Below are 16,145 nucleotides of genomic sequence, written 5' to 3' on the forward strand. Positions count from 1 at the left end.
AGACAAGAAATTATGCATGTGGTTCTCCCTCTTTAAATTTGGTGCCAAATCCTATTATCGATTCTTTTCCTTTAATCTTCCATTTGAGTTGGGTCTTGTAAAAGTCCTACACGTTTTTAAGCATATCGAAGAGCAATGCCAACATGTGTATTTATTCTTTATGAAAAATTAGATTGAAGATTATGCATCAATTTTTATAAGTTAACAATTTGTGAGTTATTTTTAGATCACTACCCTGTAACATCTTTTACTATGATTCAGTAATTTAGAAGGTGAACGTGATTTCAAATTTATCGATATTTTGTCACAAGGTTTTGGGGAGGTATCACACACAAGAAAACACAAGGTGAAAGAGCACACAAGTAACTAACAACACAAGCCCCATTTCTTATTAGGTCTAAGTTTTGAAGAATTATAAATTCTATTTGAGTTACAATTTTAACTCTCAATCGTATTCAAGTTATCATTATATGGTTTGTGTGTTAAATCAGAATATAAATCTTCAACAACATTCTAAGTTACAATATGTGCAATTATCAAGAGCCGAACTAGACCTGAGGGTTTACAATAGACCATGTGAATATCAACAACTAATCTTTTGATAGAAAAACATTAAGGTAGATTATTACAATAAAATATATATGAAAAAAGTGTGAATGTAACTAAGATAATATGCTGAATGGAACTAAGATATTATAGTTCGATGTGTTCTGTTTGGACATATACAAAACACAATTATAGATAAACAATCACGAAGAACATGCTCATATGGATGCACACACATATGTATTGGTTAAGCACATACAATATTTGGCAAGGTGCAATTTGAAGAAATAACAAGTGTCAAGCACATCACATCACAAGCTTTTTCCTAGTCACCTCAATAAGCACAATCTACTTTACACACATTTTATAGAATATTGGGAACTAATTGATAGGAGAGAACCCTAAAACTTATTTGTATGACTCACATGACATGAAAGTCCACAAATAACTTTCACCCAAGCCGTCCATTCTAGTGCAACCAATGAGGGAAAAGTGCCTTTATAAAGAAAACAAATATGGCTAAAGGTAAAAACATAAAAATATGCAACTTGATAATATACTAAAGGAACATGGAAAACAATAAGAATTCATTCTAATAATTATGCATATAACAAATTGTATTTAAAACATTACCGCACATAGCATCATTTATACATGAAACATTGTTGCTTAACATAAATTTCTTTATATGGAAATATATCTCCATTTGAGAATGTTTTCTTGACATCTATTTTATTCTCTAATATATAATGAACCTCCATATGATGAACACTATTATACTTGGTAATGGCATGGGAATTTCCTTTATCACCAATATCTTGCTTTTCATAATAGCCTTTGAAGTTGAGGTTCTTATTTGTCTAAGATCCCATCAGAATGGTATGTATTTAAGACCTAATTCTCATAAACAATCACCCACATTGGTTCCTTATCCAACAATGACCCAAATGATGATTTCATTGATTGTGAGAAATGTTTCTCCTTTGTTTTATCAAGGAATCCTTATATGGAGTATTCTCAAGAACAACTTAATACACAACCCATAGCAATTACATCTTGTTGACTATTGCACCCCAATGTGATGGCCAAAGTAGCATCATCATGTGACAAACGGTTAAATGCATGGATCTTTTTCTCAACAATTGCATTGTGTTTGTGAAGTGCAAGGATGAGAAAGTTGATACTTGATGCCTTGTTTTCAAAAACATATTGAATTGCTTCCTATTAAATCCTATTAAACCCTTTACCTAATGAAGGGATTTCAACAAGATTGAACAATTCTACAAATTCACCAAATGTTTCTTATTGATCAATCATGCATGAAATTTTATGTCGACAATAAGCATGTACAATTTCTCAACATCTCCTTATTTGGAAATCCACTTCATGGTTTTACTTGAACTTGTCTTCTATGTGACTAGACAAAGAAAACACCTCATCAAAGTATGAACCTTCTTTCATAGATGGACTTGCCATTGAATATAATGTGCAGTGCACATTTTGTTTAGAGTTGAACTACAAATTGTTGCAAGCCCCCAAAGTCTTGGTGAGACTTTGAAGTTTGGAGAACCAAAACATGTGACATAATGGACATAGCCTCTTCTTTCCCTCATAAGAATGCATAGCACAAATTTACCAAGGAAATCGCCAAATAAACTATTCTGAACTTCATAACCTAGCATATATTAAATCCAGTCAAAAACCTACACATGTGAGAATAGAGGGTCTACTTATAAGGCTTTTCTGTTCTTTGGAAGCTTCTAAAGCATTGGTCTACGCACAGAATTTCCAAACTGGTGAACTTGCCACAATAACAGAAACTATGGTCAATAGATTCAGTCAGATACGTCAAAGAAATTATATCCCTAAACAACAGGCTAGGGGTAAAAAGATTATGTTCAACACATTCAGATAGGTCGAAATCAAACTCTGTATTTGGCCAAGTTACAGAAACTACACTTTAAACATCCAGACAGTTGATGGGGAAACAAACTTACCATTCACCTTCCGTCTTCAGCTTGTCAGGATATTGAACATTCAATTCTACTGCACTGCCATCCCCACCAAATACCACCTTCAATCATTTACTGTAGAGCATGGGGAGTGCTTTCAAACATGTTTATCATAGCCACTCTCTAAGGGAGTGGTGCATAAAATCTAGCATATTCATCCTTAAACCGTTGATCAATTTAGTTTATAATAGCATTTAATTTAATATTAAACCCATCAGATGAGACACAATTACACTCAAGAATCACGACACCTTGAATATGAATATCTGGACGGCAATACCTACAATGATAACAATCAATACAGCTTTGCTATGCCATACATTATTCAACAAGGTCAATTTTATCACATATCAATTTGAGTTCATCACATAGATCAAGTCCATCAAGGTAAGGCATGGATGACTATTAGAATTGAAACTTAAAAAGAGGTAAATTTCTATCCCTTTTGTATTTCAATCAGTCTGATCTAGAAATTCCGTTTTGAAAGACAAATTCTCAGCGCTGCAATTGAGATGTCTGTAAAATCAAAAACCAGGAATTTGGCCTCAAAGAATTATATGACAAAAAACTTTCCAGCACACAAAAACAGCAAGGCACCATAACGAATCACCCACATCATGTTTAGTTTCCTCATTGCTCCTTGCACAGCAGGTACAATTTTCCAGTTATGTCATGCTGTGAAAGGTCACAAGTTGTTCCCAGCAGCTGCAGAATTCTCTTCATTGGTGTCTCTCATCTCTTCTTTAACATATTCCTCTATGAGTGTTCGTTGTCTCTGACTTAGATTTCTGATCAATACAGATGTTTCAGGTTATAGCATTCAATGGAATTCCATACGTTGAGCAACACAAAACCATGTACTTACGTTGGTATCCTCACTTGAAAATGGACAAACTGATCTCCAGAAAATGGAGAATTCAATGCTCTTATACCTGCATATGATACAACCAAAAGACGGAAAAAACATTCAATCAATTCAAGTTTTTTATTTCCGGAACTTCTTCCCCATGCATAAAAACTAGATTATCATCATACCTTTTCCTTTCAGAACTTCTTTATGTCCAGGCTGTGTACCAGGACGCACCTGATGCAAGAAAATCCAATATTAAAGAATGAGAAGGAATAAAATTAATTAACACCGGATACTGATCAAACATGTCTATTAGCATAGCCTATCTTTAACATTTCTATAACCTTTTTGCACATTTACCTTAAGTATCACATCACCGGTCAGAGTTGGCACTGGAGCTTTCCCACCAAGAATGGCCTGAAGTACTTATGTCATTACAAAATGTCCATAAAAATAAAGACGAGTTTTTTTTTTAAAGCATTACCGTCGCAAAAGTTATAGGAATGTCCACATGGACATTTGTCCCTTCTCGCTTGAATACAGGATCTGGAAGAACCTAGAAAATGCAAAATATGACCTCAAAAAAAGGTTGTATTTCCATCCCACTTCAAAATAACAATACATAATGCATCTATATTTACTAGTGGGGCACCAACCTTCAATGTCACATAGACATCTCCTGCTCGGGGTGATTTGGCTGAAACACCTCCTTCACCCGGCACTCTAATAGTATTATCATTGTCAACCCCTGTACGAATCCAACTTGAAATCTGAAAATCCTTATACAAAAAGAAATAACTATTTTCAAAATGCAAAATCCCGCTTTCCTTACCAGATGGTACATTGACTGTTACAGATTTCTTCACTTTGACTGTCCCCTTACCACTGCATCTTCCACACTTCTCCTGAATCAACCAAAAGGATATTTAACCAAAACAATAGCTAACTTCATAGCTATAAAATATTTTTCAACCCATAACTGTCTACCTTCACTACTTGGCCTGAACCACCACATTGACCACATGTTGACTGGAAGATAAAGCCCAGCTGAGGCTGTTGCATACTCTGAGGAAACATACAAAAGAAGATATAAGAGGTTCATAGTAATAATGGAGGAAAAAGAAAATATCAAAACAGTGTAAAACCTACCATTCCTGTTCCATTACAAGCACTACATACTACAGGCCTTACTCCTGGAGGCATGCCACTTCCATCTGCATGAGAAAGAAAATCAAGTGACTCATAGATATGCTGCATTTATGCAAAGGAAAACGAATGACAAATGTGAGAAAACTTACTGCAAGAATCACAACGTGATGCAGCATAGAAAGTCACGTTTCTCGTGCATCCATCCACAGCCTCCCTGAAAGAAACGTCCAAGGTAACCTACATACATATCCAAACATTTGCACATGGTCATATCACCATGCAATCCAACTGTATACCAGGATTTTATTCATGAAATGGTAGATTCCATGTTATTTTACCTTCACATCCTCTCCACCTCCACCCATTCCCCCAGCACCCTTCATCATTTTGAAAAACTGTGAAAGAGAAAATGATACCCAAACATCAAGTTAGTATTGTTTCAGAAATTATTCAACCAAAGGAACACACTATCAATTCACTAAAAGTTAACAGCCTTATCTGCTCTGCTGCAATAATTTGCAACAATAATTCTAATTTTGTAAGTTCATACAGTAGCAATTGTGACCTTAGCTGAGCTTTAATGAGTCAAGCAGGCTCGTAATATTATATATGCAGCAGAACTTCAAGACTTTATTACCCTTCATGACAGTGGTGCAAACCAATGTCACTGTTCAATTATACTCCAGAAACATTAGTTAAAGTTGAATTTGTTTTATTTGGCGCATCCTTTTCAATTGCTAGTTGCAAATTGATTAATAGAGATAACTTAAGCTTCACATAAACTCAACTGTATCTAACTGCATTTCCAGGCATGATCCACGAAATACTTACTAAACCATGTAAAAGTTCATTAAATGTCAAACACCAAGTTGGGCAAAGAAAACAGATTGAATAGACCACAAATTGCAAGGTATCTGGTACATACATCATCAAAACCTCCAAATCCGCCAAATCCACCAAATCCTCCAAAACCACCAAAACCTGATCCACCTCCAGGCCCTCCAGCTCCCATTTTCTCGTAAGTATCATGACCCAACTGTACCAAGAAATCAAGACATCAGGATCAACTCCTGAAAATAAATATGCAAGCACACTGGGCAAAAGTGTGTTCTCACATTTATAGCGAGTTTCATAAGTGAATACTTATCACATCCATTGCAAGTAAAGTAAATGTGTACCTTTATATTTATGCAAAAAATATAATGGCCAAAAACAAATGTATCTAACTTTTCAAGTATATCTATACACTGAAAACCTATGTAAAGCATAGAAGAACCAATAAATAAATATCTAATGTACAATCTTAATCATATAAAAAGAAAAATAAAGAAAAGAAACTCAAAGGAAATGCAGCAGGAGAGATAGTGAACATAAGAAGTGAGGAGAAAACTCACTTCAAAGCTTGAACAATGAGGCAGAAGACTGCCATGTGTCCTTAAGCACAACACTAGCATGACATGATGGCAAAATTTTCCCTCAGATGCCATAGTTCACTATATACGTACAACAGATGCAACGCCACAAACATTTTTAGGATTTCATTTCAAACATCAAACCTTGCTATGCGCAACCAACACTGATTATCATTTTCTAAAAACAGTTACTAATCATCATAAATAGATGACACGTCCAGTGCTTTCAAAACACATTTCTTGATGCCCTGATTTCAATCATTCATAAGTGCTAGAAGCAATGCTTTGATCCGTTCCATCTGTTCTTTAGTTCGCACCAAATAACGTATTGAGACTAACACTAATATTTAATCCCTCAATCATTCACATGCTGTAGAAGCAGATCCATTCCATCTCTTTAAGGGCAGCAAAACCTTATTGAGACCAACAGTAATATTTGATACCTAACATCCATCCTCATTTAGGTAACAAAACTTATTCTGATATTGTAAGAACGAATATTGATACATACATGAACACTTGTCACCTCACCTTGTTTCAATAACCACAATGTCCAGTTACAAAAATGATGAGATTCTTGTAAAGATATCGTAGTCATGATATAAAATAGACCCGAGTTTGTAATAGTTATATTAAACCCCTCTTAACTTTATCAAGATTCATAGCATACATAAATAACCTGTAGTTGCAAAAAACCAAATGTTTCCTTTGTTGCATTCACCTAAATCTGTTTAAAGTTGAAGCCTATGCTTTTGAAGGGTGGAATGAGCAAACCCAATACATTAACACACTTTTATAGAGCAATTATGAATTCATAATAAAGGTAGCTTTGATCCACCCATGTATAATGAAAATCAAGAGTCATTCGGATGGTAAGGACTCAAAAGATTCACTTGAAATATCCAGAAAAAAGAAATATCAATAATCACTTTTCTACGAAAGATCAAACCAGAGATTACACCTTAAAATGTTGTCTCATCTTTGCAAAGAAATCAAAAAATGTAACTAAGCAAAAAAGTAAATAAAATAAAAAGTGACTAGAGAATCTTATCATTGATACATTTACGATTCTCAAGCCATATAGATTGAAATGTTTGTGTTCGAACGGTCTCTAACATAATCGTCTTTTCAAGAAAGGTGACTAAAGAATCTTATCATTGATACATCTAAGATTCTCAAGCCATATAGATTGAAATGCTTGTGTGCAAAAGGTCTCTAGCATAGGTCAATCCAAAATGAAGAGAACTCTAAAGTAACAGAAGCACCTGCAATGGCACGTGATAGTGGTCTTTATCTTTCGATGACAAGGGTGGTGAAATAGTGGTCCATAATGTCAGCGCCTACATGGGCATGGGCAACAAATTGCTATTGTGATCCCTTTGCAATGTTCTAACCGAGACCACTTGTGTAGCCCTTGATTGACTTGTAGCATGACTACTCAAGCATAGGTCAATCTAAAATGGAGAGATCTCTGAAGCGAGGGAAGCACCTACAATGGTGAGAGGTAATGGTCTTTATTTGTTGATGGCAAAGGTGGTGAGATCGTCACATGGGCAACAAATTGCTATTGCCAAATCTATTGTAATCCCTTTGCAATGTTCTAACTGAGAGCCCACTTGTGTAGCCCTTCATTGACTTGTAGTATGAGTACTCTAGCATAGGTCAATCTAAAATGGCGAGATCTTTGAAGCGAGGGAAGCACCTACAATGATGGGAGGTGATTATCTTTATTTGTCGAAGAAAAAGGCAGTGAGATCATGATCCACAGGGCCAGAGCCTACATGGGCAATAAATTGCTATTGCCCATCTATTTAATCCTTCAGCGATGTTCAAATTGAGAGTGATGAGGCTAAATAAAGTTTGTGATTGTTATTTGTTGATGAGCTTGTGTGGCTGTATTGTTTTTCAACAACTTCTCCCTATACCTCTTGAGTTGCAGCCAGAAAAGCCTCAAGCACAATTGGTCCTCATATTCCTTTACCTTGCACACTAAGTCAATCTCTTGGTTAAAGAGTCAATGGCACCTCCCTCTTATTTCATTAAAAGCAGTGCTGTGACAGTGTTCTTCAAATTCTACTCCATAATGACACAATTGACCAATTCTTTCTTCTAGAGGTATGTGTGCAAATTTGTCTATGTCAATCTTTAACTGATGTGAAGAGGTCCACAACTGCAATCGCACTGCATAATGGATAGGATAGATGTGTGATGAATCCACCCTCTGATTGTGTGTAAAAAGTGGGCCTTATAGTGGGCCATCTTCCTACCAAAAGATGTGTGGCTGATCCATGTTCTTCTATTATCCGATTTTATAATATCAATTTACATTAATCTGTTCTTGTCTGCTTCGGTAATGTTTAGATAGGGACAATCCACTGCATATTAATAGGGATAGTGCATTTATGCTTATGCCATGCAACTTGAACCATTATTGAAGTTTCAACTCTCCATGTTCTGCAAGTTATTTTAATGACATAAGTACCAATCATGAATACCTTAGTTTAGGGAGCTCCCAAAGTCTAGAGAAATGGTTGACAAATGGGCCTCATGATTGAAGGGACATAGAGAAATTCAAAGCTACTTGCCTTTATGATGATCGTTTAATTCAAATGATACAAATATTACTTAATGCATACGGCTGAAAACAATACACCAGGTATTGACCTGGCATAACCTAATTTGAACACAACATTGTATAATTATCGTAGTTTTGTTTTTGTGAAAATCAGGAAAGTTCTAGTTAACAGACAAGAGAATCTTCATAACGATAAGAGTGATTTAACATGAGTCAATTGAGCTAGAAGCTAAAGACCATGTGACCAAATTCTAGCACAAGGGAGATTGAGAGGATTCTAAATCCTTAAAGGAGCATTCTTGTGTCATCTATTTCATAATCAAATAGTAACATCTATATAACCTTGCCAATAAAACAACCTATGGATGAAACTTAGTAAATCAACGCTTTTGATGATACATTTAATATAATATTCAGAGACTTTGGCTTCCTACATCATGGGAACATTCTTAAATTCCTTTTGGGAATACTGTAAATCATTTTGAGTCATCAAGTTGGCAGCTAAGTTTGGAAGGCGACGGCTGGTACAGTCAGATTAACATTTGTCAGAAAATGATGTGCATCAGGTAATAACAATTCAATGCAAAAACCAAACAGAAGAACTAGGGGAACAAATTCAGGCTTATAATATATAGATTGATACAACTTACCATGCATTCTCAAGTCTCAAGGTAGAGCTTAGATGTGATTTGAACAGATGGACAAAGGATGTTAGGAGTTTTAACTCCATATTGATATATGCATTGAGTGAAAGAAAGTAGACCATCCCTCTAACTAGAATATGAATGCTAGCCGCAGTACCTGGATCCTACTACTTCTTGGGACTGATTTCAAGCTTTCTTTATTCTACTAGACATGGTCATGTCCACAGGCATTTTCTTAGAACTATCATGACTTCTACAGTCTAGACTGTAAACCAGAGAGCCTATCAATACCCAATATCAATCATGGCATGTAGGGCTTACAGTAACACATTCTTGGGAGGGGTAAATTTGAGCTATCATTAACAACATACAGTTCGGTGTACAATATACGAATTGAGAAATACCACACTCCATAAACCAAGTGTAATTAAATACAGATTGACACACAATGTAACTGGATAACAAATATATAAATCCCATCTAAATTCATACTTCTTTCAAGCTATTTTACAGAAGTTACGGTGTACCTTGTCATATTGAGAACGCTTTTCATCATCTTTCAATGTCTGTTGCACAAGATGAAATGTAAGTTTTCAATGAATGTTTCATAAGGACATATTTTGCATGTATAACTAACTCATCAAACTTAATCTATGTACCTACCTCGTATGCTTTCTGTATCTCTTGGAACTTCTTCTCAGCATCTGGATCCTCCTTGTTAGTATCAGGATGATGCTTCTTCGCCAACTGTTAATGATAAAGAGCAAAGAAAATGGTCATACATATGGACAAGAAGTAAAAGTTACAGGATCTCGTTAAGGGTTTCCAATTATATTTACCGCATAATAAGCTTTTTTCAATTCAGACTGTCCAGCATTCCGGCTCACACCAAGCACATCATAATAATCCCTGGACGCCATAGCTTGGCCTACAAAACGCTCAGCTCAAAATTACCATATTAACTGATCGACCAATATGTTAAGATTAGTAAATCTGAATCTAGCTGGAACACACAAAGAACTTTCTGAGGGAAGACTAGAAAAAATATCGCAAGATTCTCAAATGCCTGTCAGAATGCATATTCGAAAGCAGGTAGAATCATCAAAGTGTCAAAGTCTAACAATCACAAATCAAACTAGGGTATAAAAGAAACAAGACATTGCATGTGAAAGCACGGCCTTTAAGAAATAATCAGTAAGGGTAACAGAAGGGGAATAAATAATTAAACACAAAACATCTGATTATAACTCAAGTTCCTGCTGATCTTGAAACACAAGAACGAACAACGAATGACTTTTTTTATTCAATTTCCACAGATGAGCTAAAAATGAAAATCTTTTAAAAATCTTTGAGAGGTTTACCTGTAGCATGAAAGTGGCGAATTCTTTGAATAATGCTGCTGTGAAGGGGTACTCCAACAACACCAGTATTAGAGCACCGGGGATCACCTAGTTTCACAGTAAGAAGAAATGAAGGTTCAAGGTCCTTATTTGTATGTCAGTTTCGACGAAACCTTTAACTCATCCACTTAAATCCGTGTTACCATAAAAATAAATCAAATGGTGAAACAAGGTCCTAACCCTAATTGATATGTTAATTTTCATTCATCTTAAAACCGATTTCTCATACATTTGGATGCTGATTTCATCTGCGATGAGCTGAGGCAGTGAAAAGATGCATTTTGAGCATCCGGCAAAGTTCTGAAGCTAGTGAGGGCCTAACCATGTGAAAAGCAGAAATCAGAGAGATTATAAATAAATCAATGAACTGGTTTAATTCAATAAACCAACCAAATTTACAGACATGATCACGGATTTCAGAGGGACTCAGCGTCTTCTTCTTGTTTAGCCTTGAAGACGCTTCCTGGAGGCGCCACAGGCGATTCATTGTATGATAGCTCTTCTTCCTTTTTCTTGGTATTTATCGGGTATTTGTTTCTTCCACTCTGTAGTTGGGAAAGATGAGACTTGATTGATACGCAGGGCAGCAGAGCGATGTGATGATTCCTATAATAAGCAAGAGGTGGGTTCTGCAAAAGAAAACTTTAGAAAGGGAAAAAAGGAACGGAGAGGGAGAGGGAGAGGGAAGCCAGAATCGAGAGACACACAGGAGGAGTGAGGCGACCAAAAACCCTGCAACAGGAGAAGGAGAAGGAGAAGGAGAAGGAGACGGAGAAGGCGGAAGGCAAGCTCTCTCAGCTGTCTCAGCTCTCAGCTCTCCCAAAAACCCTTAAGAGAATGAGAGAGACAGAGACAGAGAGAGCCCAGAGGTTTCTCTCTGTCCCAAGGAAATCTGTCAATGAAGTGATGCCCCAACCGAGTTCACATTTTTCCAATAGCCCTCTTGCTGTTTCAAAGCCATGATTTTGTCCACTCTCTCTCTCTCTCTCGCCAACTCGATTTGGTTTGGTCTGTATGTACATATATGCACTGATGAATTAGACGACAATGGGTTTGCCAAGTTTGTAACGGAAAAATGCGCCGAAGAAGTTGTCGATTGGGTGGGAATGTATGTAGGCATCATGCTTTCGTAGGTCTTATCCAAATGCCCTCGTAAGCTTTGGTGCATCTTCTAATTAAAGTATTTGCAGAGAGAAAAGTACGGGGTCCTCTTGCATACAAAGTTGAGTGTCAATGGCTCTCGGACAAAAAGATTGTGTTTGTGAAGGGTCATTAATAAGGATAAACTATATGCATTATGAGCCATTGTGAAGCTACTTCAAACCTTAAAAAGCTTTAAATACCTTGGCTTTGAAGTTCCTTCAAATCATATATGGAACAAATGAGTTACCCGCCACTTAAATGTCGGAAAGAGAGCATATTATGAATTTGAGAACACATGCAATAATGGAGAATTTAAGTGTTAGGTCCTTATGAAATACATCTTCAACATTGTTGCTTCTCTATCGGGTGGAAGTATGGGGCGTTAGCCTCCTAAGTCTACTTGGAAAGAGATTGAAAATGTCCAAAAGCATTTTCTTATAAAGTTTCTCTAAGTCAAGAAACAAACATCATACACCCTTGTACTTCTTGGTATGGGATCACTTCCCATTAAGAAAGTGACCATGGAAAGGGTTTTCGAATACATGTTTAAGGTTCAAAAAAGTTTCTTAGATCAAATTCCAAGACTCCCAAACTGGTTAAGCCTGAACTAGTTTGGGTGTTACGGGCATGACCATATAATATCCCGTGGTGAGAATTTACCGTAGTAATCTATACACGTGGATAAGTGTGAGGGTTAAACGAGAGTGTAAAGAAGGGGAGGATTACTTTTAAATCCTCAGGATTGAGACAACCCATTAGGCCAAGTGTGAACTTGCCTGGGGACCTTGGGTATCACTATAAATAAGAGTCCTAGCTACCCTCATTTCATTATCTTGTTGACTACGTCGAGACTCTGTCTTGTGGTGGGTCAACTCTTGTAGTGAGCGCGCCAGCACCAGGTACGACTCGACCCCATGGCGGTGGTATGGGACGCCGATCGAGGCTCGAGTCTGTCTCGATCCCTTCACTCGGGGGTGGTCGGGTGGATCGACACCCTTCTTTCTCTCTCTCTCCTCTCTATCTAGATCTATCTATTCACCTATATTCTATCCTTATTTAATGCTTACATTAGTCTATGTCTCTAATATTGGGAGTTTCCATACTTGAATGGAACCACTTCCGAAACCACTCAGCATACCGATTTAGGAATTAATTTCACCAAGCTAATTAAGCCTTAACTGGTTTGGGAATCAATTTGGCCCAAAATGTTCGGTTTGACTCGAGTCATCCTAAACTGGTTAAGGTAGCTCAAGCTTGAATTGAGTCAAGTCAAACCACCAAACCTTTTTTAAATGGTTTAACGGTTTGGTTCTTGCTTGAACGGAATCATTGTCGACTCCTAACGGAATGCAGACAAGAATATCTAAAAGATACATAAAAGTAAAATTTCGTGTTCTAATTGGATGCAAGATATGGAAAAATGGTTTGGAAGATGGGATACAATACACTTGCTTCATGATACATCAAATAATTCCTTTGTGAATGAGGCATTTTTGGAACTTCAATGTATCATGATACAATGCTATGTTGTTACATGTTCTTTTAATCATGTATTCATCCTAATCGTTAACCTTCCATAAACTCGGAGTTCAATGTTTTTCATCTCGTGAGCACACTACATTATAACATTGTTCTACCATCCATGTATGCCTATCAATTAGTTTATGATATTACATCATTTGTTTTTACTTTGGTATAACTTTTATTACACTATATCATAACATTGTTCTACCATCCATGTATACCTATCAATTAGTTTATGATATGCATCATTTGTTGTTGGCCGGGTAGGACAACCGAAGTTGTGAAAGGAGTCAGGAAGCCAAGCACAAAAAGACAAACAAAGGGAGTTGGCCAAGAGCCGAATGCGGCATTACTATAACTTCAAGTATTCAATGAGTGAAACGATTATAACTAACCAAGCTCTCCAAAAATAGGAAACATGGAATCTTATATAAGGACTGTGTGAATGAGTGAAGGGAGCGATGTCGTGAAGATCCATCACTATGTGTGGATCATGAGGTGGAACCGCTGAGGTTCTGGACCGGAAGGACTCGAAGTACGTGCAAGCTTTAGCGAGAAAGTATTTAAGATAGATTGAGAGAGAGAGAGAAATTGAGATTAAACGCTTGACTTTAGATTGAGAGAGATTGAAATGGATAGAGAGATTAAGATTGAACTTTTAACTTTTAGATTTAAGAAACAAGATATATCATCAATTGGATGACGAATTTTCTTCTTATTAAATTCTTTAATAGTACATCAATACCCCTTTTGATCTTTTTCATCCACCCTTTTATAGATGCTCCCATGCATATGATGCATGTGAGAGTACAATACATGCATACAATGCATGGAATGCATGTGAGCCATTTGGCGCTCATGCATCACATGTCACTCAATCAAGCTCTAATATGAGAATTTACATGTAAAAGTATAATGATAGGAATTATAATCCCTAAAGAAATGATTTGGCTTAATGGTAAGCCTATCTTATCTTGAAGGTGCAAAGTTTGAGTCTTGCTTACATCTTTTTCTTTTATGCACAAAATATTATTAGGCTTTTGGACCAAATATCTTTAAGACACCATGCATTGCGATCAATCGACCTGATCGATCCGTTCGATTTGCATCCGTTTGGTCTGGCCCAGTCTGCATCCCGATCTGGTTCGGTCCGCATCCCAAGTCGCTTGCCGATCGCCGGTTGGCCAAAAACTTTTACAAGTAGCTATTGCTTCTTATCTTGGAGGTGCAAAGTTTGAGTCTTGCTTACATCTTTTTCTTTTATGCACAAAATACTATTAGGCTTTTGGACCAAATATCTTTAAGACACCATGCATTGCGATCAATCGATCCGTCCAATTTGCATCTGTTTGGTCCAGCCCAGTCTGCATCCCGATCCGGTTCGGTCCGCATCCCAAGTCGCTTGCCGGTCGCCAGATTCGCCGTTGGTTTCGGTTGGTCAAAAACTTTTACAAGTAGCTAGGCCACACCCACTCATTCAATTAGCATAGTTCAAGTTACCTCAATTTCTTTATGCTCCACACATAGACACAAAGATAATAGCTTTTGCTCTGCGTTATATATGGTGAGATCCTTATTTGTCCTGTCTATGTGGGATATCTCATAGTTTTATCTTTCTCTTTTCCTTTGCAAACTTCCTACCCACATAACTTGAGACTTAGATGTTCATTTCTTATGTAGTAAAGTGCATTCGAAAGCTCTTGAAGACCATCTTTTTGTACTAAGCTATTAAACTTATTTTAAATAGTATTTTCACTATTATTGTTTTATATGATTTATACTCGATTTCGTATGTTTTATGCGATTTTCACACCATTGCCAAAAATCTTCACGACAACGAGGTAGATTTAGATGAGTAACTATACAAGAGGGGTGAGTGCCTTTCTGAGAGAATAGAAAACTAGACCGACAATAGATTGGTATTTGTAACAGAGTTGTGTCATTAATATATTATTCTATATTGTGGGGAAACCCCGTGTGGTCTATCTATGTTATAAGATGTGTGGATCTCATGTTATTGTGTAGTCATGTGCTCTTAATTGGTTGCAGCTAATTCAATAGGATACTTATTCGTGTGTTCCTTATGAGTCTATAGGACTCGTTCTGTGTCTCCGAGTGTCGTACAAAGCAGACGAGTTAGGTATCCTCAGAGTGAGATATCTCGGATCCCCTAGAGTAAAGTTACCCCTAACCCCCGTGTTCGACTAAGTGCATAGTCTACGAGACGATCCAAAGCTCTTTCCCTCCTTCCGACCACAATACCTTGATCCAGTTACTCAGAAGTAGTAATTGAGGGTGTGTTCCTCCAGAGGGAGTACACAACGAACAAGCGAAGGAGGAAGACCCAGTCATAGGAATGATGTTACCCATATGAGTTGTATGGGGAGGTATGAGGGTGGAACACTATAAAGTGGTTGTTGTGTATGTGTAATGTATATGAGTGTGTGATGATGAATATGTGTATGAACACATGCACAATTATGTCCATGTATACAAGAATGTAACAATATTCTTTTATAACAGTCATATTATGTAACTGTTACATTATGTACTATATAAACCCCTTATGGGGCATGTAACGGAATAGATTTTTTCCCCTCATTTGGTGTCATTTCTTATGTCTTTCTCTCTCACTCTCCTTCACGGGTAACCCCCTTGAGAGGGGGGTGGAACCATTCTTGGCTTCCCTCCCCCATAAACACTGGCACACCCGAACGACCGACCCTCCCTTGAGAAGAAGCCTCTCTCTCTACCCATGTCTTCTTCTTTGCTTTGTGTGCATGTGTTAAGAATCTCTGTGTGTCCCTCTTGCTGATCTCTCCCGCCTTCCTTCTTTGTCAACTTGGTTTTGTTTCTGGTCTCTTTGAAGGATTCATGGCGACCTTCGAAT

The 16,145-nt window shown here is 37.0% G+C and overlaps 1 protein-coding gene across 1 annotated transcript; it reads right to left on the reverse strand.

The window, feature by feature from the left end:
* Window positions 1–2,846: 2,846 nt before the first annotated feature.
* Window positions 2,847–11,327, reverse strand: LOC147856079 (chaperone protein dnaJ GFA2, mitochondrial-like). Its single transcript, XM_087329671.1, has 18 exons — window positions 10,992–11,327; window positions 10,818–10,905; window positions 10,550–10,636; window positions 10,028–10,116; window positions 9,852–9,935; window positions 9,716–9,754; window positions 5,483–5,593; window positions 4,896–4,952; window positions 4,707–4,794; window positions 4,558–4,622; window positions 4,396–4,473; window positions 4,241–4,313; window positions 4,065–4,156; window positions 3,893–3,964; window positions 3,769–3,825; window positions 3,594–3,642; window positions 3,424–3,490; window positions 2,847–3,346 (listed from the first exon to the last, which is right to left on the reverse strand). Exons 1-18 carry the CDS (start codon window positions 11,073–11,075, stop codon window positions 3,244–3,246), a joined length of 1,383 nt encoding a protein of 460 aa, XP_087185797.1. The 5' UTR covers window positions 11,076–11,327; the 3' UTR covers window positions 2,847–3,243.
* Window positions 11,328–16,145: the final 4,818 nt, after the last annotated feature.

This window comes from Azolla caroliniana, unplaced genomic scaffold (genome assembly GCF_043228905.1).
Source record: "Azolla caroliniana isolate FFs.n. ecotype wild unplaced genomic scaffold, voAzoCaro1.0.p SCAF_13, whole genome shotgun sequence".
NCBI lineage: Eukaryota > Viridiplantae > Streptophyta > Polypodiopsida > Salviniales > Salviniaceae > Azolla > Azolla caroliniana.

What these genes read in the sequence shown, in the direction of transcription:
- LOC147856079 (XM_087329671.1), bottom strand. Translation starts at nt 11,075, where the DNA reads ATGAATCGCCTGTGGCGCCTCCAGGAAGCGTCTTCAAGGCTAAACAAG. An exon ending in AGCGTTCTCAATATGACAAG is followed by an intron (nt 5,594 to 9,715) that starts GTACACCGTAAC and finishes TTCTTGGTACAG; the next exon opens with TTGGGTCATGATACTTACGA. An exon ending in AACAGTCAATGTACCATCTG is followed by an intron (nt 4,157 to 4,240) that starts GTAAGGAAAGCG and finishes GGATTCGTACAG; the next exon opens with GGGTTGACAATGATAATACT.